Source organism: Xiphophorus couchianus, chromosome 22, assembly GCF_001444195.1.
Source record: "Xiphophorus couchianus chromosome 22, X_couchianus-1.0, whole genome shotgun sequence".
NCBI lineage: Eukaryota > Metazoa > Chordata > Actinopteri > Cyprinodontiformes > Poeciliidae > Xiphophorus > Xiphophorus couchianus.
The window spans coordinates 27,167,723-27,190,226 of record NC_040249.1 but is presented as its reverse complement, the minus strand read 5'-3'; the positions used below and the strand labels follow the sequence as shown (position 1 = coordinate 27,190,226).

Below are 22,504 nucleotides of genomic sequence, written 5' to 3'. Positions count from 1 at the left end.
TGACATCCTGCAGAGAAATTCAAGCAGAAACTTTCCACAAACTCACAAGTTCAATGGATGCAAGAATTGTGCAGTTGCATTGACCAGTTAAGAAAATCTGAGAAAATATCACTTACATAATAATTTGGAACACGGTGTATATGCTGTGTTTTTAAAGAGGGCTTTAGTGTTACTTTATTTGGTTAGTTGTTGTTCATAACACCCATGAATACCAGAAGTATGGAGCTAAATTGGGCCCATAAAGTTAGTTCAAAAGTAAAAAATAAATAAATAAAAATGAAACTGAACAAAAAATTTTAACTGAAAAATTATTTGGAAACTAAAAAATAAATTGAAGCTGAAAATAAAAATTTGAAATTGGGAAAAATACAATTTTGAAACTTAAAAAATTGTCAAAACTACTTTTCAGTTTCAAGATCATTTTTCTGTTTAATTTTTTTTTCCTTTTGAGCAAACATTATGTCCCCAATTTAGCTCCATACAAGGATTCGTTATACAAAAAGTTTATACCAACAGGACCGATATTAATTTTAGCACAGAGATTCTGGAAAATCAGTGACTCCCCCGGTATTGATTAGATATATTCAATTTAAAGATTTTCAAGATTTCGGAGTTCATTAGCGTTAAGGGTGTTGTAAATTACCTGTCAGTATTAACTCATTTTCTCTAAAGTAGGTTAAAATAAGAAAAGGAAGAGACAAAAGTTTGAAATTACCCCCAAGAGGTCAGGAAAATGTCAAGATTTGAGGTTAAAAAGCTGGAATGAAATAAAATTCCCTATTTTGCTCTACATTGAGGAACAAATTTATGCTCAGTCACAGAAATGCTTTCCATCCTGGAAGGACAGAAAAACAAAATGACATGGTTATGAAGGGCGGGGGGGGGTCTTCTCATTTTTAAGCTCAGACATCCAAATATATGTCCACAAGCTCTACGAAGTGGCATTTTTCTTCTTCAGTAACTGTCTCCTTTAAATCTTAAAGGGTGTTGATGGTAATCTTCAGAAGTGGTTCGTCTATTGTGGTTTCTAAACAGCAAAATTCCCTTTTAACTCCAATACATTCCAAAAAAAAAGTATAGGAAAGGATGAAAAACTGCTTTATACGACTGCTGATTAATACTATTGTCACAATTGGTTGGAAAACAGGAAACGGGTGCAGAAGCAAAATTCTTAGTCATCAGCCAAATATTTATTGCTAAATGAACTTATCTTGAAAGCTGATTATTGTGGAGTTTAAAGGACTTTAGGAGAGACGTTTTTTAAGAGCTCTGGAAGATCTATGTCATCAGAGTCAGTCGGTTGAGTTATGAGTAGTCATTATCTTCCCTGCAGTAGAGAAACACTTAACGTAAAATGGCACCTGTTTGCACACAGGGCAAAAAGCTCAGCATCATCTTCCACCTTGATATTTGATCTTTGATATTTGTGGCAAATTGCAAATGGCCAAGTTTACAGACACTCCTGGCTGCCAACTTAGCTGACTTAGAAACCATTGCAGCTGATGACTTGACATGATTTTCTCAACGCATGAAGTCAAACAAAAGCTAGTTGTGTTACATGTATTCGTTCAGTTTCACATAAGTTATTGACACTGATTGGACCTCAGCTGATTTTTTCTTTCTTTCTTTTTTTTGTCCTCTAAACAAACTCAGACGGAGTAAGTACTGGTGTTGCCTCATTGTAAACCAGTCTAGTCGTCGAAGAACCACAGCTGGGCAAATGGTTGCGGGCTCCCGGCACCAGCTGCGGATTCTTGTACAGAAAGAGCTACCAGGTGTTTGGGATTTCACGCTCCTCCCCTCCTTCTCCTCCTCCGCTGGCTCCCACTGCGGCCTGCTGGACCGTTACTGGGTTGGATTGGCACCGGCTGTTACCCCACAGCGCCACACGGGCCGACAGATTAGCATGCTTTACTGCATGTCTTCCCTCACACCGAACACCACAAGCAGCCGAGAGTGTTTGAAGTTTATTTCGATGCACTTGAGGAGAGTGGCTTCCAGGAAAACTTGTACGTCCCCCTCACCCCCGTTCTCTCCGTGTGTGTGCTGCTCTTTCTGCTTAAAAGTGGAAAAATGCATCCTTATTTTTTTGTTTGTTTGTTTGTTTCCTCCTCAAGCATCGATTCTGGAAAAGTGAAGAAAATCCAGTCAGGGGAAAATATTAGAACATAGATTTTCCTTAGACAACTTTCGGCTTCTGAATGGTTTCTCTATTTTTGTCTGATTTGATTTTGATAACTTTGCTCCTCTTTTTGGGTTTGCAGATTTTACGTCATGTTTCGTATCCTTGCCTAAAGCCTACAGGTTGCATTATTTTTTTCTGTTTATCACACAGAACTCTGTTTTGCATTACCTGGACTTCCTGCATGTGCAGCATATTAAGGATTGTTTATAAAGTTCTGTTTATTTCCTTCAGCTGCCCGGTTTCCTGCACCTGAACCCGTCCAATATTCTCAAACGAAAACTTAAACTGACCTCTCTTCATGGCAGCAAGAATTTCCTAGATACATGCTGATGTCATTCCCACTTTGTATTGTAATACGATGCACATGAATTGACCAAACTTTTACCTTTTTGGTTAAATGTCTCTCAAGAATGGCCTTTTTTCACACTCTATCTAATTTTTACCCTATTTTTATTTCTTCAAATAATAGATTCCTCCTGGTATTGCATTTAAATGTTTCAGATCATTACACAAACTTTAATGTAACTTGAGTAATATGAAAGTTTGCGTGCATTTTTGCTTAAAACATGTTTGTTCTTCCTTAAGAAGTTATTCACAGTGGGTAGAGTATCCAGAAAGTTTACTCACGTAGTCGTAGCATAACGTATGGCATGGTAAAGCTACTCGTAGAAGTATAAAAGTAATTTTTTTTTTTTTTTTCAAAAAGTTACTGAAGTAAATGTAACTTTTCTACCCAACTCTGCCTTTGGATGCCCTAAATGTGCCTCAGCTTAATGTCACAAACTGATGGCTGGATGTTTTCCTTCAGGATTTTCTGCCCAAAGAGCAGAAGTCATGGTCTCATCCTGCAACAGAAGGTTGCCCAGGTCCTAAAGGAGCGAAGAAGCGCAACACCATCACACTACCACCACCGTGTTTGACTGTTTCTGAAGCAGCTTCCTTTGTCCACATCAGTCCAGACGTCTGTAGTGTCTCTTTGGAACAGGAGTGGTTTTTGCCGAGGAACTGTCCCATGGAGGAAATCTTTCCTCGGTCTCCTTTTGTTATTGTTGAATCATGATCTGAGGCCAGTGACATCTGCAGAGCTTCACATGTTATTCTGAGTTGTTTTGTGAGTCATGGATGCTCCAGTGGAGTCTTTTTTTTAATAGGCAGGAGGGTTCACAATTGTTTTTTGTTTATGCCATTGGAGAGTAATGGCTCTCAATGGGGGGTCCTGAAGTCTTAGAAGTGGATTTCTAGACTGATAGAGGTCAGATGTGTTAATTTGATGCGTTTCTTTTTGAGATTTCTTCGTCTACTTCATGTTGTCAGACAGATTCTGTTGTTAAATCACGGTTGATTCGAGATTATATTTTCACACAGAACCAGATTTGTTTGGATTGGGTTGTTTGTTTTTTTTAAATAAATGTAAACATCATGCATAAACCATTTTTATGTTTTTCTGATTGTTTTCTTTTTTGCCTTAGTTTAAAGCCTGACTGATCTTAAATATGTAAATATGCAAAAAGTGAGCTACAAAAAACTCGTTTTAAAGGTTAAAACCTTGCAGAAAGGAGTTTTACGTCTCTGCAAATGAGAGCGAACACAAAGATATACTTAGGAGCATGTTCATAGAAATACACGGATAGTGTTTAGCCCAAGCAGCCTAAACAACTGCTAACAATTACAACCATTAGTGGTTTGGCATTGCCAGCACCCACTCTGCCTGTTTGTAATATGATGGAGCACAAATGTCATAACAGTGGAGTTTTGAGACAAACAAGATGCACTACCAACTGGATGCCCAAAGTCCAGAGGAGAGGAGTATAGAAGGTCTGGAATCAGTCTTTTGGAGAAGGATGAAGTCTTCATTTTCTGCAGGTTGAACAGAAATGGTAATAATGTCTCACTCTGATGCTGTAGACTAAAATAAATCGACTAAATAAAGTAAAACACAGAGTCTCTGCAGGACCAAAAGTAGCACTGAGATTACAACTGTGATTTACATTTAATAATTCATCCATGTTTCTAATAAATAATGGTATGTGTTCTTTTTGCGTATTGGATTTTGTTTGATTGCTCCTTTTCCCTTATTTGCCATTTCATTGAAGTGCAGATCAGCTGCCAGTTTTCATTTTTAACTTTCCCTCAGTCTGCCTGTCTGCCCTTCCCTCCCAGCTGCACCCTGTTAGCAATCAGGGTGCCTGTTAGCGATGTCAGGCAGTTCACCTGTCAGTTTAAAGCATCTTGTCGCACCTTAAAAGTTGAAAAACTGCAAAAATATCAGAAGACAAACAAAAATTGGCAAAAAGAAAGCCTCAAACGCAAACAAAGGAACTGCGGAAATACAAAGAATCCAAACTCTCAGTTCACATAAAGCTGAAGCTGCATTATTTGGGTTCAGGAGAACCGACGGTTCGACTCCATCAGGACACAGCAGGAGGGTTTTATTGAGCAGCTTTAACTCAATTAGGAAAAGAGCCTTAACGTGAACAAAACAAGGTTAGTGGGTCCTGATTAGGGGTGTGTGTGGGTGTGTGTCTGTGTGTGTTTTATGGGAATATTTATTTCACACAGTCACCTCACACGGGGTTATGCGTCACCGTTTTGTGTAAACAGGAACCCCCTGTATAAAAACAAACCAAATTGTGCATTACAAAGTAAGTGGATGATTTAAGGTGGTATCAAGAGAGTCCATCTGACCTGTTTGATAATTAAAACTAAAGTGTAAAATTAATAACAGTGAAAATGCTTCAAAACTCTTCAGATTTTCCCAGGCGTCTTTCACATTCATGTCTGTTTATAACGCTGCTTTCACAATATGCAAACTCTGCTGATTAAACGCCATTTAATGTATGTAAAACGGTTAAATATTTCACCCAAAATGAACCAAATCGTTTATTCAAGCATCCGTATTTGATGTGGATAGCATGGCAATCTAATCGATGGTGGTTATAGTCAGGTCTACAACTCTTTTACATGCAATTTCTGGTCAGATGAACAATTTTTGATGATTGGTTACCCCTTTTTTTAACATCAATTTGAAACATAATTGAAACCTTGAGAAAGAAGACTGTAGTGGCTTATGGGTCTGGGAAAGGGTTTTGAAGAGATTTAAAGTCAATCTTACCGCCCAGCACAGACTGACACATGCTCAGTGAAGTCTCTAAAAACCCTAAAATGTCATTGTGGGGCCTATAGTTGGCATTTAAGACTCTTGATATCAAAGTCAATCAAAAGCAGGCTGCAAATACAGGTAGTGTGATGAAACTTTTCTCCAAAAGATTAAACATGACAACTAGTCTGCAGATTTGCAAAGAAAACACAGAGAAAGACCAGAATTCTACCACATGGAGACTAAAGCCCAGTTTTCCAATGTTCGTCCCGTCGAATAACATGTGTGAAATCCAAGTTTCTCTCTCTAAAGTTGCCTCTCTTCCTGGTAGGCAGCAGCAGCCTGTCCTACGCTGGGACCGAAGCCTCCTCAACAGACAGCAGCCCTAATTTCATTAATTATAAACCAATATGCTGCTGGCAGTCCCTCTGGAGAAGACTTTACCCAGCACTGGCATCTGTTCAGCTTGAACACAGCGAGGGGCGAAGAGACGGAGGGAGGAGAAAACAAGGACATCTCTGACTCCCACCACAGGTGAGGAACGGTACTGTGCAGGCGAACAGGGGGAAGGGAAGTTAGTGACGATGTAAATCTTTGTAAATACACATTTATTATTTATATTTCCAAGAATCTGTGCTTAATTTTTTTTTCTTTTGCCTTTCTCAGCATCTTAAAAATTGTTAAAAAAATATATATAAGAAATTATGTCTACTTGTATCTTACATTGGTTTGTATAATGACAAAATGTTTTTTCCCCAGAAAGGCTGCAAATGAAATAAAAATATTAATGTTTTTTTTCCCCCAAGAAATCAGAACTACAATGTCACTAAATGAACATCATCCAAAGCTAATGCAGTGTAAAGTAAAACTGCTGTGTGAGAAAGGGGGAAAAATTTTAAAAACGTTTAGTCCTTTAACATTTAAAGCAATTTTAAGTCACATTAAACTAAAATTTGAAATCCCTTTTTCAAGTAGACAGCCTTTAAGACAAAAAGAAAGCCAAGCTACAAACCAAAAATAACATATTTTAATGTTTTCCAACTTGCCATTTTTAATAAGCTTTTTTTGTTTGAAAAGCTAAATGTATATATTTATTTATTTACTTTACAATTTGAGTCATTTTACATTTTAATCGCTTTATAAAACTTACTGACAAATCAAAATTAGGCTGGGTATAAAGGTACCACAAATAAACATATGTTGATAAAATGATTTCAAGTTTGTAATGTAAAAACTGTGAATGGTGTCAATTTTTCACATTTAGGCTTATTTCTGTTTTGAAACGGTGAAACTAAAGGTTTCGCTTCAATCCTATATTCACTGCAGTTGTACCTCGTAGACTTTGAACTATTTCATTGTGTTTTATTTCATCTTTGTAGAAACTGGTGGTTAAATATCGAACATTTCTAAACCAGAGCAAAGATTCGAGGGAATAATCAGAAGACTAAAAACATAAACGTCACGACAATCCTATACCAAAAACAAGTCAGATCAAAGTCTAAACATGTGTTACTCAAACATGTTTACGCTCGCAGCGTTTATCAATTAAACCCATATATCCACATATATATATATGCATTGGTAGCGGGAATCAAAATGCTGCTTTCTGTATCACAGAGCAGATTTAATGTGATTTTCAGCTCTAATTAGAGTTAAGTCACTTAGTGTATCGTAATGATGTTTAGCTCACGGAGCAGTGGTAGCCGTCCATCAGCCAAATGAAATATTAAACTGACCTACCGCTGCAGTGTGTTTGTGCGGGTTTATATTGGGAGATGTGTCGGGGGGATTCTCGTGGAACAATGTGTGTCTGCTGCATTCCTTACAGTAAATACACACAGGCGCGCTAACGCACGCATTCCTGACCTACATTCACCATACACAAAACAACGGGGTGTCAGGAGAGGCAGACCGGCGTGTGCATGCGTGTGTGTGTGTGTGTGTGTGTGTGTGTGTGTGTGTGTGTGTGTGTGTGTGTGTATGCGTGTGTGTGTGTGTGTGTGTGTATGCGTGTGTGTGTGTGTGTGTGTGTGTGTGTGTGTGTGTGTGTGTGTGTGTGTGTGTGTGTGTGTCGGGGTTGAAAATCTGCAGGTGCACTGGGCCGTGAATCTAATGCAAAATTAGTGTTACCTTCCTGCCGAATAATTCATGAGCCCGCATCCAAAAGACTGCGGAATGACTCAACTTGTCGTCCCCTCTGTCTTTGTCACACTCCCCGATGAACCATGTTTTATTTAAAACGAAACATGGAGCAGAAGCTGGTAAATAAGCGCAGCTGCAATTGGCAATTGTCTGATTTGATCCTAGATGGATCTTTGTGGGCCAGAGTTTAACACTGAGATAAATAAACAAACAACAAAAATGAAATACTGCCTTGAGTATTACTTTGCTCATATACAAACTCAAGTTTTTGTCTTTTTACAAGCACAGAAAATGGATAAAGTCTGCAGTGTTGAGATTGCAATAGACGACAGACAATGCCCTGCAAAAGTATGACTGCAATTTGAAGATATTAAGTGCAAACTTTATTGTCTATTGGACTGTCATGGGTTTGAGTCTCAAGACTTGTAGCCTCCGTCAGCTTTTTTTCCAGTATTGTTCTACGTTCAGCTGCAGCCCTCTTCCCCGTCCCTGCTGAGCAAATCGTGTCCCCATAGCACCATGCTGCCACCACCAAACCTCCACCGTTAATTCATCTGATGAAGAGGGAACCTTCTTCCATATGTGAGAAATAGCAAAAAGGGCATCTTATGGCTCGCTTTCGTCAATGGCTTCTGAGTTGTCCGTAATGTTCTTTCTTTAATGGAGAATCCTTTGCATAATGATCTCCAGAAGGTTCAGAATGGTCTCCAGAACAGAACCATCCTTCGTTATTAAATATAATTTCCTTATATTTTAAGGAATATATCATTTTGAACATAAAACTTTCGCTTTCTCATCTCTTCCAGTCCCTTCTACAGTAAATCCCCTATCAACCAGGGTTAGAGAGATTGCAGTTTTGTTTGGGGGGTTTTTCCCCCCTAAAACTTAAATTAATATTTTTCTTCCCTAAATCAGAACAAGTTTTACCTCCAATAAAGGCATTAAGAGTAAGAATACAAAACCGTGTCTTTGCTGAGAATTCACTGGCCAGAACTCAGTTGACTATGTTTACTTTATTATAGGTCAGTGTGTGCACACCCACTAACTATAGCCGGGGCCCCGGCATATAAAACCCTAAATAATATGTCTACATTTAGAGAAATCATCGGGTGTTGCTGTGGAATGCAACACCATTGTGGTGAGGCATTTTCACAAAAGAACAAACAACCACTGGAGAAAGCCATAAAAGGGACGTTCTCCTTGTGCTAATGCGATTCAGTGTCAGGAAAACATGTGTATTTAGGGCACTTTATGGACTGATTATAAAGTCTATTATGATTTTTTTTTTTTGCTTTAACACTTGTTTGAGCTTCAAATTGTTCCGAATTTGGTATGCGAGACCTCATATACCTTTATGATTGACAAGGCTCATTGATAAAAGTTGTTGTTGAGACGCACTGATATTTTGGTGGGTCTTTAATAAAAACATTGATTGAATCTTAATGTGTTTTTTCATGAACATTTCCTTAATGAAGTCATTATGAACCTTTTGCATATTTCAGTGTTGAAATAAGTAAGAATTAAACTTTAGACCCTAAGTAAACTATAATTTACTCCAGCTTATTCAACCTGTGCATAATCTATCTTTACTTGGTGTAACACACCATATCAGTAACGGAATTTTAAAAGAAATTACTGAATTTAGGGGCGTGTAAAATTAAAAACACCATTATATTTCCATTTCCTGGCATAAAGAAAAGAAAATATCAAAGTACTTTGGTTTCAGCGGGACAACCACAGAAGAATGCAGATCGATACGATGCACTTTGTCTTCCTCCTTTTGCATAAACACGGTATATCAACATATTCACTAAAAAGAAGGAAAAAAACTGTATTTTTTGCGTATATTTTATCCTTTTGAGTATATTCAAAATTCCTAGTTTATGACCACATATGAAGAGAAAAAAAAGCTGATTCTGATACAAAATGTTGATTTTATAATAAGGTTTTGGTTTACAGAGTGGCCATCACTCAGTGCAAGCTAACCTGAACTTTGAGATGCTTGAATTTATGCCTGTTACATCCCACAAGCTTTTACCAAGTTTATAGCGAGAAGACAGCTGATCCTTTTTGATGAATTCTTTAAGATAAGACCAAAGAAGCCTTCCAGACGACAGGTGAAACGCATTTACGGCTGCTGTGACGTTTATCACTGAAAATCGAAGCAAACGTGCAGATATAAACCTGCAAAGTGTTACCACGAGCAGGAAAATGTGAGTAATTAAACATTAACTCGCCGCTTCCCATTTATTTGTTTCCCCATGAGGACATGTTGGTTCCGAAACACGTAACTTGTGGACCTTGTTTATGTCCGACGCACTAAATTTGACAACAAACACTGTTGACAGTAAATCCCTCCTTTCCTTTATAGTCTAAACACAGGCACGCAGAGATGCGCGCGCACAGCGATTGGAGCGCCATAGCGCGCGTGCACACTCAAAGCCACATATCTATTGTAACACAAACAAAACGAAACAAACAAAAAAAGAAGAAGAAGACGCACACAGAGCGACGTCGGGGCCTTGCAGCTACCTGAGAGTTGGCTCGAAGGTGAGCCATTTTATTTCCCGCCTGCCATGTAAGGCACGCGCCGCGCTCCAAAGCCATTTCAGTCGAGCTCCTTTGTTGAACCATAACATTACTCGCCACCGGCCCCCTGCACCTCCTCCAGCAAACCCACTGCCGTTTGGAATAACAGATGAATAAATGGATGAGGGGGGGAAAAAACAGTAGACTGAAACCACAGTGGAACTCAGCAATGGTCAGCCAGGCCCACCACGCCTCAGCAAATGTTTGTCCAAACCTGTTATTTCTGGCATTGTACTGTCTCAAAGAGATCATTTCATTCTCCATAAGGAATGCGGCGGCTATAAATAGCCTGTAGATGAAGGAGGGGAAATCAGAGATTTGTAGACTAATTACAGAGCTGGAGTTGAACCCTTCTGTTATGGTTCATTTTTCATCAACCTCTGTCTCCAGGACTGTCTGACTGACTGACCAACCGAGGCAAATAGGACATTTTCTCAAAGGGACACGAACATCTGAGCTGATTGCTGACCTCTTCGTTTCAGCGTGCGAGCAGCACTTCAACCTCGTGATCCTCGAGAAAGACAAAAAAGGACGTGAATGGATGCAATTATCAAACACACCCTTCTCGTTTTGCTCCGACACATTCACTGTGCATTAGGGGGAAAAAAAATTGGAGATGAATGACAAGCAGAGGTGGGGCCCAAATTAGTCAGACGAGGGCGGCAGTGGTGGGAAATGCTACTGTAACACTGGAAAATGTTCCAAACTCAATAAAAGAAGAAACAAAGACATAAAACGTGCAGGTTATTGGAAGGAATGTGTTCCTTCTGTTTGTGGTTAATTAATTACTGCTACTACTCAGTAAAATAATGTAATTTCCTTTCAGATGGAGACACTTTGATGTCTTTGTACAGTCACTTTGTTGTGGCTGAGGGAGGAGAAGGGAAAGGTGGAGGCGTCCGAAATCACTGACAAGTTTATGACCTCCAGGATGATTATTTCAAGATCAGAAAACGTTTGTTAAACCATTACTTTTATAAAATACAACTATAATCATTATCAGATCTTTTCTAAAGGACAGAGGATCCGATATTTATTGGAAAAAAACAAGGAAACTACGTTTAAATTATTGTGGAAATGCCGCCCCCGTGTGGGACTAATGAAGAACTGCATTACGTTTGAAAACATGCCGTTTATTTTGTCTTTTTTATTATTATTTTATTTTCAGTATTGTGGCATAATATTTATTTTTAGCTGTTTAGACTACTTACATTTCCACCCCATCATCTGGACTAAAATGTGTTAACGTTATGCATATCATGTGTACAAGTATCTTCGACTCTCAGTCAAGCTGGTAGAGCGCCAAATTAACTTCGGATAACCCCTAAAGGTTCGGCTAAACTGGAGTTTAACCGTAACTTTTGCAATATAATCTTAATATAGACCTTTAGGAAACTTTTCTCTGAAGGTTAGTTATTTTGTGTTGAAAATTAAAAGAAAATACTCTACAAATGTTCCCTACACATTTCACTATACTGTAGAAAACCAACTTCTTGGAAGGTTCCTTCGAGGTTCTTTAAATATTATCTAGAACATTTACGAGAACCTCTTGAACTTTCTTTATGTTAGTTTCAACACGGAGTCTGCAGTTTTGCGTTTTCAGGAAACGTTAAACAACGACTTTGCCGATGATAATAATAAAGTTTCGTCTCCATGGTTACCTTAAAGTTCCACGATCACTGCCCGACTGAGGTTTGCTCGGGGGTCTCCGGCTGACTCACACCGTTGGAGGCGACTAAACAAGCAGAGCTGCACAACTTTTGCGGGCCATGTTTAAACTCGGATTATAGTCCGAATACATCTTTAAGAGGCAAAAATTATTCGGATGAATGTGGCTATGGAGGTAGAGAATCAAAACACGGTGAGTAAAACTGTCTTTACGGCGTTGCTAGCCGTTCCGCTAGCCGGCGATGCTAACAGTTCTAACGTTTTTGACGTTGAATATTTTCAGCAGGGACTTTCTTCTGTTTTAACTTTGCTGTCAGTACGGTATCGCCATAACATTACATTACAAGACATAGTTGGGTCAATTTTTCACCAAGTTAAATAAATTGTAGGCTTTTGAAGTACAGTCTTGGTCAAGCTAGGGTGCGACGGTGCAAATTAAACGGAGGAAATGGAAAATGTATTATAAAGATAATGAATTTATGCTTAAGAGCGGTCCTGTTCGCAGCTGGCAAAATGTAAAATGTATTTTTTGTGGTAAAATTGCAGTGGAAAATGGTTCGTAATCTAGTTTGTGTGAAGTTAGCATCTGATTCGTAGCTTTCAAATGCCAAAAAAGGGCTATTTCACAGTTTTTTACGGGATCCGCACCGTAGCCTTTTGTTGAACTTTCATAAAATAGAGTAATATCCTTTAAATAATTCAATATATGTCTGACATGTCTAAGTATTGTGGTTTTGTCAAGCATGGCCTCAATTCAGGTGGCTCCAAAGCTCCCCAAACGCATTGAAATTGTTTAAAAACGCTGAATTAAGATGCACATAATTCTCCCAAAACCATCCAAAAAGCTACAATCTTAATGCCAGAAAAACGTTTGTAAGTTAAAAAAAATTCAAATAAACATTTGTGTTTTTATTAAAATAATAAAACAACCAACTGTCTTTTAAATAATTGTTAATAGAAATAGAGCAGGGTTCTCCAACCTCTGGCTCCGGCGCTGCATGTGAGTCTTTGGACTTTCCACAATGGCTCTTATTAACTAATGACACTAGAACTACTAGTAATGGATTAATTTAGATTTATGTCTAACAAATTGTGAAATTGCCTCAGCTTCAAATCAGATGTTAACTCCAGTGTTGTTTAGAATAACAATTTTACTCTTGTATCAAAAGATGAATATGATGAAAGCTGTTGATTTTATCTCAAAGTGTAAAAAGTTTATTTAAAAATGCTCTTCTAAGTAGTTGAGATCTGCAGGTTCTCCCTTTTTTTTCCTCCTCACTGTTTATTTTGTGAAATGTATTGAGCACGACAATGCATTTTGGGATTCTGTTGCTTCTCTAACATTGCTTTGCTTTTTAAAGCTCACATCCTGCCCTTCGTCGCTTAATGACAGCAGCTCTTCATCTTCAGATGTCTTAAATCAAGAGAACCCTCTGGAGAGCCTTACTCACCACCCTCCCATTCCTGGCACCATCATTCCCAACCGGATTTTCGTTGGGGGAATCGACCACAGGGTGAGATTTCCTTAACGCGCACCACTGTGGGACGGAAATCAGTCCAGTCCGGTAAAAAGAAATGTGTCTGTTTGTTTTGAGGTCAACGAAGGCGACCTGCATCAGATCTTCTCGCAATACGGTGCAGTGAAAGATGTGAAGATAATAATAGACCGCTCAGGAATCTCAAAAAGGTTACTTCCTTCCTTCTGTCCTTTCTTTTCTTTTTCTCTCTACTCCCTACCATTTTAAGCATGCTTTATAAATCTTTTGTTTGCCTCCTGTTTCTTTGAACAGATACGGGTTTGTTACATTTGAAAACCAAGACGACGTATTGGGAATCCTCAGTAACGTAAGTGCCATGATGCATCTGCATCCGTCTCATCCGTCCGGGTTTAATCGCGTTGTCTTCATCAAAAGGCGACTGAAATCTGCTTTAAAGAGAAGAAGCTCTGCATTGGCCAGGCCGTTAAAAAGAACCACTCTTCAGGAAAAGGTAAGCTGAATTTCAGCCAGCTGACTTTCTTTTAAAACTTTCCGTTTAGATGGATTGTCTTTCTTTCTTTTTTTTTTGTTGTTGTTGTGTTTTTTTTCTCAGCTAAGAACGCCCGCATGGCCAACCTTGACCCTCAGATGTCCTGCGGGACGTTTTATCTAACCACATCCACAGGACATCCATACACCTACCATAAGGGCGTGGCCTACTTTCACTGCCCCAGTATGAACCCTTTGGCTCACCACTGGTCGGTAAGGAATCCGACCATTTCGCCTAAAATCCCGCCGAACGCTGCATAAAGTGTGGAGAAGTTCATGGGAGTTGGTTTCTTGCAGCCTCACCCTCAGCTGATGCTTCCTCAGTCCCATCAGCCTGTTCACCCCCAGCAGTCACCTGTGTATCCTCACTACCAGGTAGCAATAGCACTTTTACCTTTAGAGTCAATTAATTCATCAAGATAGTAGCTATTTTATATTTTCTGGCTTTTTACAGGACATCGCAAACCAGTATCAATGGAACATCGCTCAGGTTTGTGAAACAAATCATCGTTCGGCTGTTTAGGTGAATTTCCCCACTGATCAACCCTGATGTGTTTGAGTCCAGGTGCCGACCCCTTTTAGTGCAGCGATGTACTCACAGCAGCCAGAATATCCTTACCAGCCCCTGGATGGAAGCTCCTACCTGCCTCCTGGGCCCGCCATGGAAGGCAATACCCCAGAGGTACCCAAGATTAAAAAAAAAAAAATGACAGGATTATAATAAGTTAATGTAGATTCAGTTTGTGAAATGTCTGATTTAAGATGTTATAGCACGAATGCTTGCCTCTTGTTTGCAGTTTTTAGAGTCGACAGCGCCACATTTTTACTCAGGAATGACGCCGATTGCTCTGCAGCATGACCCCAGAGAGGTAAAATTCTCCCCACTAGATATCGCAAATGGTTAGATTTAGGGCTGGGACGATTAATCAAATTGATCACAATGAATCAATTTTGAAATAATTGTCAACTAATTTAGCAAATCGATTACTCGTTAATTGGAGTTTACAGACTCAGAAAAGGCTGTTTGCTGAAGAAACAACACACTAAGAGCAGTTAAACCAAAACTGAACGAAAAATATATACAGTTTTTGCGTCTAAGACAACATATATCTTTGTCTGTAAATATATTTACCCAAAACTCTTTAAGTGGCATAGTTTTATCTTCCCCTGGTTTAAAATCTTAAAAAAGAAATTATCCTATTAATTACCTTTATCCAAATATTAATTAATTCAGAACATAGTCAACAAATTAGCCCTACACTGCGCTGAGAAGTCAAGAAGAAAGGGCTGAGCTTTTCACATGTTGAATTTATCTTTAGAAATAATGTTATAGCCTAAAACAGCCTATAAAAGAAATGCATCTTTCAATGTATTTCTTATATAGCATAAAAAGACTTTAACATGACAATTTGTTTTATCTGATTAATCAGTTAATTATCAAAATAATTGATTAATCGCTTACTAAAATAATTTGTAGCCCTAGTTGGATTTTGATAAATGTTTCAATGTGACACAAGGTGCCTGTAGTAAAAAATGAATTTGTGTCACCTTTCCCAAGGGTACCAGTAAATCGGTCACTTTGTGTGCATAAACGGAATCAAATCTAACCCTACAGTTGGTGGATTTAACGTCCGTCCCCGGGAGCTTGATGGTGTTCGCCTTCACTGAGGCATTTTCTGTTTTTTTCCCTCCATAGAGTCAGCTGTTCCCCCGTCCGCGTGTCCATCTGAAGCCGAGGCACCGCCGCTACACGCACCCAAAGGACTACTACCATCTGCCCGAACCCACAGAGTTGCCGGACGCCGCCGCATTTCCCTTCCACGCCCCTCGTGTAGGCTAACCAGACGACGTCTTCCCAAGCAGAACGTGCCACACTCTCCGCCGACAGTTCCTACTACTTCTCCACGAATTAGCACACGCTCATATCTGCTCCACAGCAACACAGTGAAACTCTGCGATGCTTGCTTTTAATTTACACTTTAGGGTTACAGTTTTAACATCTTTGCACTGAAGGACATTGTTCACAACAAGGCTTTGAGAACCGGCAGGGGTTTCAAAATAGGTTCTCTACTGATTTTTGCGAACAGCGCAGCTATCTTAAATGTCACATTTACACAATTCATGTTACTGGAGGACAGATCTAATGATCTTTTACGTGAAAAAAAGCTGCTGCGGCAGTATGTCATCATGGTGCCTTTCTGTTTCGCGTCAGTGCGGAAACATCTACGTTAAAATCCACAGTTAATTTTTTCTCTTGGATCTGTGCCTGAATATAGAGGGTGAATGCTTCACCGTTGGTGTTTTGCCGTGTAGTGGTTGTGTTTCAGGGTCTCGGAGCTGTAATATTAAGGCGTTTTATCAGCGTCGACCCTTCCAGGGACTGGGTCACATACTGGGTTTTTAAACAGGGTTCCTACATAGTCTTTAAAAGAATTTGATGGAACTGTTTTCCAGAACTAGAACTACCAGTCCCAATTGCTACATTATAAATATCTGGATTTCTGAGAAAAAAAAAAAAAAAAGTTGCTCCAATCAACCATTTTGGTTCGTCTGATAGCTTTAAAATAAAGAGGGACAAAGAAGTGATAGATTCGTTCATCCCATTTCTCCCATCACTTTGTCCAAAAAATATCCGTTGTGCATTCCTCCAACTATTTGTTAGTCTGCTCATTTAACCATCCACCCATCTATCTACCTGTTAGTTTGTTCAATTATCTATCCATGTATCAGTCTGACTACACATCCATCCATCCATCATGTACTGATAACTCTAATTAGAGCCTTGAAAATGATAGAAAGTTGTCCTAGAATATGTAGGAACCCTGTTGAAGGCACTTCTTCCATCTGCCTCGCTTTTATTGCACATTCCCCTTTGATAGATGTCGATTATTGACTCGAGTCATAAAGGCAACAGGCTTACTCTGTACCATGTGCCACTGATGCATGTTGAAGTAGATATTTAGAAAGTTGTCGTTGCACAGTTTGTCCACAAAAGTACTACAGTGGCTCTTACATTGTGTGCTTTAACGTTTCAGTGTGGACGAATTGTGCTGAGAACTGCTTTGAAGCACACAGGAACTGATCAGTGCTTTTCCACTGAGCAGCTTGGCGTGGGTTTTGTTTCTCACACGTGGAGCCACCTGGATTTGTCCTGTGAAGAAATCCTGGCCGACACATTTTAAAAGAGAAATAAGAAATTCCATGTTTGGAGCGGATCGGAGCTCAGCATGCAGACAGGTCGTTTTAGGAACTGATTGAAGCTTCATTTCTTTGTCACAATAGTTTTAGCATTGTTAAAAACAGAGGAGGTGCTTCTGTAAATGTGCCTTGTTTTTCCCCTTGTATTTTTTATTTAATTTTTTTTACTTTCAGACTTTTTAACATTTTAAATTTTTTTCCCCTTATTTTGAAGTTCAAAATACTGTAAAAAGTCACTTCTTCTTAGAGGACTCAACAAAAAAATTCCTGTATTGAGAGAATTTAACTTTACATCCACTTCAGGTATGATTAGTGGGTACTGCGACTAGTGTGTGCTAATTGCTTTCATTGCATTGCTTTGTATCTTATTGTACTTTCCTATATGCTTTATGGGTGAAACCCAGTGTTTTCTATTTAGACCCAAAGCACATTGTAAACCTAAACAACAATCCAGTTGATAAATATATAGTTTTAATATTGTAAAGGTGATGTACAGCGTATATTTGAGATCTAAGTACGCTGCTTTGTAATGCCTTATATTATCAGACAAGTTGTTGTAACATTGTTGTGGTTCAATGTGTTTGTAGTTTTCAATGCAAATAAACATTTTTGCTTTATGTTCCATGAAGTCCAGGCGTGTTCTGTGACTTGGCGATCTAGACTGAATACATGGATCAATCGAAATGAAACGCTCTAAACATTAGAGGGGAGGTGTTTGAGCGTGTGATGGCAGGGTCGGTAAGCTGCCAGCAGGGCCACTGGCCCTGATGAATCAGGGTTTTATCTGAATGAATGGATAAAAGACCTTGGCACGACGGCAAAAACACCTGCCTGCAAATTACAATAACAAAAAGACCAAGTCTCGTGACACTAGATCGAGGTTTCTAAAACAGCTGGGTTTTTTTCTGGGAATCTTTTACGCTGCTTTATATAAAAACGTTACTTACTACACTTTTCGGTTGGCACGTTTTCAGCTCTCTTAATGTTTCTAATAAAAAGGCTGCATCTCCAGCAGACCAGTTTTGCTTTCCACCATATCACCTGGCCACTGAAGGTGGAAAAATGCCGCATAGGCTACAGTCATGTCCACAATCATCATATGACTAGAACAAGTGTTTACTTGCCTATCAATCGGCATAAACCGTCCTTGTCATTCAGATTACAGTTTCATTCCAATCAAGCTGAATCCGATCAGAATATTTTGGTTAGGGCCGTTACATGGACACATTTTATTCCAGTCAGCTGTTCAGAATATTTATGGACATTTACTTATGTCCATGTAATTGTGTCAAGGACTATAACATCTGTACATGGAGCATCTGCTCTAACTTGCCACGCAAAAATCTAAAGAAATACAGCAATGGATCGTTAACACTTAACAAGTGTTGCACCAAGTGTCTGCAACAGACACCCAAACATGCTAATCCAAATGTTGGACGTGATTTTACTTTTGCTAAATGCTATTTCATCCATTCCTCTTAATCTGCTTTCTGAACATTTTGGTTTTAATCCAGAGTGAGGGTTCCCCCAATTGTTTTTGTGCTCTAAAAGGATAGCTGAGGGATTAGCACCTTTAGACTTCATTTTATTCAGCGGAGACAAAACACTACAAAAGTGTAAACGTGTGGTACCACTGCTGAAACTCGATGATGATTAACTCACCCTTTCCTGACTTTTCTTTCTTTACCAATGAACAATATTCCCAACACTCCTTTTGAGCTTCAGCATCTCAGTCATTAAAAAATTCATCACTATTGGACATTAAAGGCAGTTAGAGTCTAAATATATGATTGATTTGCAGCGTGTGAAAGCATCACACTTGAAATATAATAATCTGCCAAGCACTCCTTCACAAATAGGAAGCGCCCAACATTGACACTGTGATGTCAGAGACATTATGCATCTCTTATTAACATGGGTTAATTGGACTTGGTCGACAATCAGTGGGGTTAAACTTTCCATAAACTTTTTTTAAAGGCAATAAACTGTAAAGTTGTCATGTAAAAAGTATCCTTAACCTAATTAGAACAATCCATCTTCCCGAAAAGACCAAAACCTCCTATTTGTTGTTCTTTATGTATGTGGATTTTAGGATCTGTGCAAGTGTGAAACTATTGGAAAAACAAGAATGCAAATCACTGTGGTGTTTTTTATTCTGCTGATACTGGGAGTGGTGGCCTTCGGATAACTGTCTATCAATAGTGATGAACATGTGGAAAGTGAACAACAATAAGCCATCATCGCGCCGCCGTTCATCGCTATACATAACCAGATTTGTGTTGTAAAAACCAATTTGGATGACAATACTTTATGCTGTGCCATCACACGGCTACTTTATATAAAAGGACAACGGCGCAGAGAGCATCTATTGAGCATCAGTCTGGCCTCCACTAATACAGCAATGGGAAAGGTAAGTTTATTACATGTTGCTAAAAAAAAGAGATAATTTTCTTTGGTTTATTTATATATACTTAGAGAAATACGACTTTTGCAGATCATATTCTACGAGGACAGGAATTTCCAGGGTCGCCATCATGAGTGCATGAGCGACTGTGCTGACCTGCACCCTTACTTCAACCGGTGCAACTCCATCCGAGTGGAGAGTGGCTGCTTCATGGTATACGACAGGCCCAACTACCTGGGCCACCAGTACTTCCTGCGCAGGGGGGAGTACTCCGACAACCAGCGCTTGATTGGCATCAATGACTGCATCCGCTCTTGCCGCATGATCCCCATGGTAAGAAATAAATGGAAGAAAGGCTTAAGATCTACCCCTGTAATCTGCAAAAACTCATAAATGCTCCCCTTGCAGCACCGTGGCTCCTACAAGATCAGGCTGTACGAGCGTCCGGACATGGGCGGCCAGATGCAGGAGATCAGCGACGACTGTCCCAACGTCCAGGACCGTCTACGGATGTCCGACATTAACTCGTGCAATGTGGTCGACGGCCACTGGCTGCTCTACGACCAACCCAACTACAGGGGGAGGACCTACTACCTGAGACCCGGCGAGTACCGCAGATACAGCGACTGGGGTGGTGCCAGCCCAAGGATCGGCTCTCTCAGGCGAATCACCGACTTTAACTAAGATCCTCGTTCTTCCATCTGTTCCTAATAAACATGCTTGGCTTAAACTGTGTGTAAAGGTCATTGTACCCAAATGTCATCCTTGGGGAGTCTCTTCATGTAATCAGAAAGCATTTGAATGGTTTACTTGACTTTATTTGTAGTATCTTACATACACAACATTTTGCACATCCCGTCTTTCACATTGTGATACGCCTGACTGATCCCACCCTGGGGCTCAAGCTTCCCCACTCATGAAACCTCCTGTACTGACCCTGGAGCAGCAGGAACTGGCGCCCCCTGTAGTGAGGATGCTCATAGAAGAGCCAGTTGCCTTCCGTCACGTTGCAGGAGTGCACATCGTTAAAATGGAAGCGCTCATACAGAGAAGGGCAGTCATCAGTCAGCTCCATCATAGTCCGTCCAAAGTCTGGGCGCTCGTAGATCGTCATCTTATGAGACCCTTTGTGCTGCAGGAAGATTGCACTTATCAGTTGCTTCTGCTGTGAAATTTGGATTGTACCTTGAGGGGTCTTACCATGGTAATCACGCGGCAGGATCGAACACAGTCGTTGAATCCCATCCAGCGCTGGTAGTCTGGATAGTCGCCCTTTGTCAGAAAGTACTGGTAGCCCATGTAGTTGTTTTTCTCGTAGACCATCCAAGCTCCACTGTCCACCTTGATGGAGTTGCAGCGGCTGAAGTGGGAGTGCAGGTCCGAGCACTCGCCGCTGCACTCATAGGAGCGGCCCTGAAAGTTTCTATCCTCGTAGAAAATGATCTGTCAGGAATGCAGGAAGCGTTGGATCAAGTTAAGCACAAATGGAAAAGATTTGCCTCCACTTTTCTGATTTTGGTAAAGTAATTTACAGAAACATAAAAAAAGTACAACAAACAACACGAGGAGCCTTACCTTCACCATTGTGTTGGCTAATTTTGGTCACACTGTAGCAGCAGCTGTGGGCTCCCGGCTGCATTTATAACCCACAGATGACCTGCAGCATTGTGATTCATAACAATGATCGGACCTGTCAGCTTTTTTAAACACTGTACCCCACAATGCATTTCAGCTGTTTGCTTTGAGGTGCAGCTGCCACCTGCATTTGTTTGACGAATGAGCGCTCATGGAACTTGGAGCGATCTTCCAAGCATACGCATGGGTTGAACTGGACTGATGCAAATAAAAACACAAATTTTTAAAAATCCCACATTTTCATTGTTAACATTTCTTTTACCAACATTTTGCAAACATGTTTAATTCTGCTCATGTTTTAGGGCCTCTCTTTCTAGAGGATACAGTTAACACCCATACTGTTTCTAGCCTTTGTTAGATCTGCTGTATATTCATCGGATGTATTTTAACATTTCAGAAGCATCATTTTTATCACTACTCTAAATTTGTGGGAGCACTTCCACACCTACCATGGTTCTATGCAACAGACGTCCTACATTGGCTTTTATAACAGTAAACAATTCACAGATTGTGATTCACTTTGGTGTCAGCGTGTCAACAGCTTGTTTTTGGATAGCCTCCAGGGTTTTGGTTCTTGCTTTTGTTTGACTGAAATCCCCCATATTGTGATTCTCTCTTTGGGGCTGAGCTCTAGAAAAGCAATTTTCAATACAGTCTGCATGAGACAGATTTAATACAGAGCAGCAGGGGCCACATTAGAGCTGTAACGTTTCAGTATTACCCAGATACTTGAAAATGGTCAAATCCTACACATAACTACAGCATGTGCTGCATTTATTTCTGCAAAATTGATATTTTTATAATATCAAATCCTATTCCACAGCCAAATAAAAGGTATAACTCTAAACACCTCAACATTTTGACTTATGCTGTGCTGTCTAAACTAAGACTGAAGTAAACTTGCAGAGGAAGAAGGAAAAGTAAGTCTATTCATGTAAATTATCTGTATCCAAAGTCTGTTTGCTGTTTTGCTTATAAGTTCTCAACAAAACCTGGCAGGCCAGTCCAATATGGACAACAAAATATATGTAGGCGGGTCACCAAAATATGCATTTTGCTTTTTTCTAGCCTGCAAGCTCCAGCTTCCAAACATTCCTGAGAACATCAAGTAAATCTTTGTTATAGGAGCAGAACGTATACAGGGGTGTCAAACTCCAGTCCTCAAGGGCCGCTGTCCTGCAACGTTTAGATGTGCCTCTGCTGCACCACAGCTGAATAGAATAATTAGGTCATTAAGGCTCTGGAGAACTGATCTACACAAGGAGGAGGTAATTAAGCCATTTCATTCCAGTGTTTTGTACCTGTGGCACATCTAAAAACTGCAGGACACTGGTCCTTGAGGACTGGAGTTTGAGACCTGTGACGTTTGAGACTTGTGATAGAGAATGATCAGGTTTGGGGACTTTATTGGACTTTATCACCTAATTAGCTCCAAGATATCAATTTATCAATGAGGAAAGGCCAATATGGGTAAAATTATGAAGTCTTCTTGAAAAACCAAAAAGTATTTTTTCAGCTGGACCAGCAGCAGGAGTTTTATTGATCAACAAGGACGGCAA

At 39.7% G+C, this 22,504-nt stretch overlaps 3 protein-coding genes across 3 annotated transcripts; 2 read left to right on the top strand and 1 right to left on the bottom strand.

Annotated features, from left to right (window-relative positions):
• The first annotated feature begins 11,666 nt into the window (after window positions 1-11,666).
• LOC114137536 (protein boule-like) lies at window positions 11,667-17,534 on the top strand. Its single transcript, XM_028006183.1, has 11 exons — window positions 11,667-11,874; window positions 13,043-13,195; window positions 13,277-13,368; window positions 13,472-13,526; window positions 13,595-13,670; window positions 13,773-13,921; window positions 14,006-14,083; window positions 14,163-14,198; window positions 14,274-14,390; window positions 14,506-14,577; window positions 15,405-17,534. The coding sequence occupies exons 1-11, from the start codon at window positions 11,839-11,841 to the stop codon at window positions 15,546-15,548; spliced, it is 1,008 nt and encodes a 335-aa protein (XP_027861984.1). The 5' UTR covers window positions 11,667-11,838; the 3' UTR covers window positions 15,549-17,534.
• Window positions 17,535-19,157: 1,623 nt separating this feature from the next.
• On the top strand, window positions 19,158-20,040 carry LOC114137512 (gamma-crystallin M2-like). Its single transcript, XM_028006144.1, has 3 exons — window positions 19,158-19,316; window positions 19,401-19,643; window positions 19,719-20,040. The coding sequence occupies exons 1-3, from the start codon at window positions 19,308-19,310 to the stop codon at window positions 19,992-19,994; spliced, it is 528 nt and encodes a 175-aa protein (XP_027861945.1). The 5' UTR covers window positions 19,158-19,307; the 3' UTR covers window positions 19,995-20,040.
• A 62-nt stretch (window positions 20,041-20,102) lies between these two features.
• LOC114137514 (gamma-crystallin M2-like) lies at window positions 20,103-20,978 on the bottom strand. The gene is made up of 3 exons (XM_028006145.1): window positions 20,886-20,978; window positions 20,511-20,753; window positions 20,103-20,442 (listed from the first exon to the last, which is right to left on the bottom strand). The coding sequence occupies exons 1-3, from the start codon at window positions 20,892-20,894 to the stop codon at window positions 20,173-20,175; spliced, it is 522 nt and encodes a 173-aa protein (XP_027861946.1). The 5' UTR covers window positions 20,895-20,978; the 3' UTR covers window positions 20,103-20,172.
• Between the last annotated feature and the right edge of the window lie 1,526 nt (window positions 20,979-22,504).

What these genes read in the sequence shown, in the direction of transcription:
- LOC114137536 (XM_028006183.1), top strand. Translation starts at nt 11,839, where the DNA reads ATGAATGTGGCTATGGAGGTAGAGAATCAAAACACG. An exon ending in TATTGGGAATCCTCAGTAAC is followed by an intron (nt 13,527 to 13,594) that starts GTAAGTGCCATG and finishes CTTCATCAAAAG; the next exon opens with GCGACTGAAATCTGCTTTAA. An exon ending in TGGAAGGCAATACCCCAGAG is followed by an intron (nt 14,391 to 14,505) that starts GTACCCAAGATT and finishes TCTTGTTTGCAG; the next exon opens with TTTTTAGAGTCGACAGCGCC.
- LOC114137512 (XM_028006144.1), top strand. An exon ending in CTTGCCGCATGATCCCCATG is followed by an intron (nt 19,644 to 19,718) that starts GTAAGAAATAAA and finishes CTCCCCTTGCAG; the next exon opens with CACCGTGGCTCCTACAAGAT.
- LOC114137514 (XM_028006145.1), bottom strand. An exon ending in CCTGCCGCGTGATTACCATG is followed by an intron (nt 20,443 to 20,510) that starts GTAAGACCCCTC and finishes ATCTTCCTGCAG; the next exon opens with CACAAAGGGTCTCATAAGAT.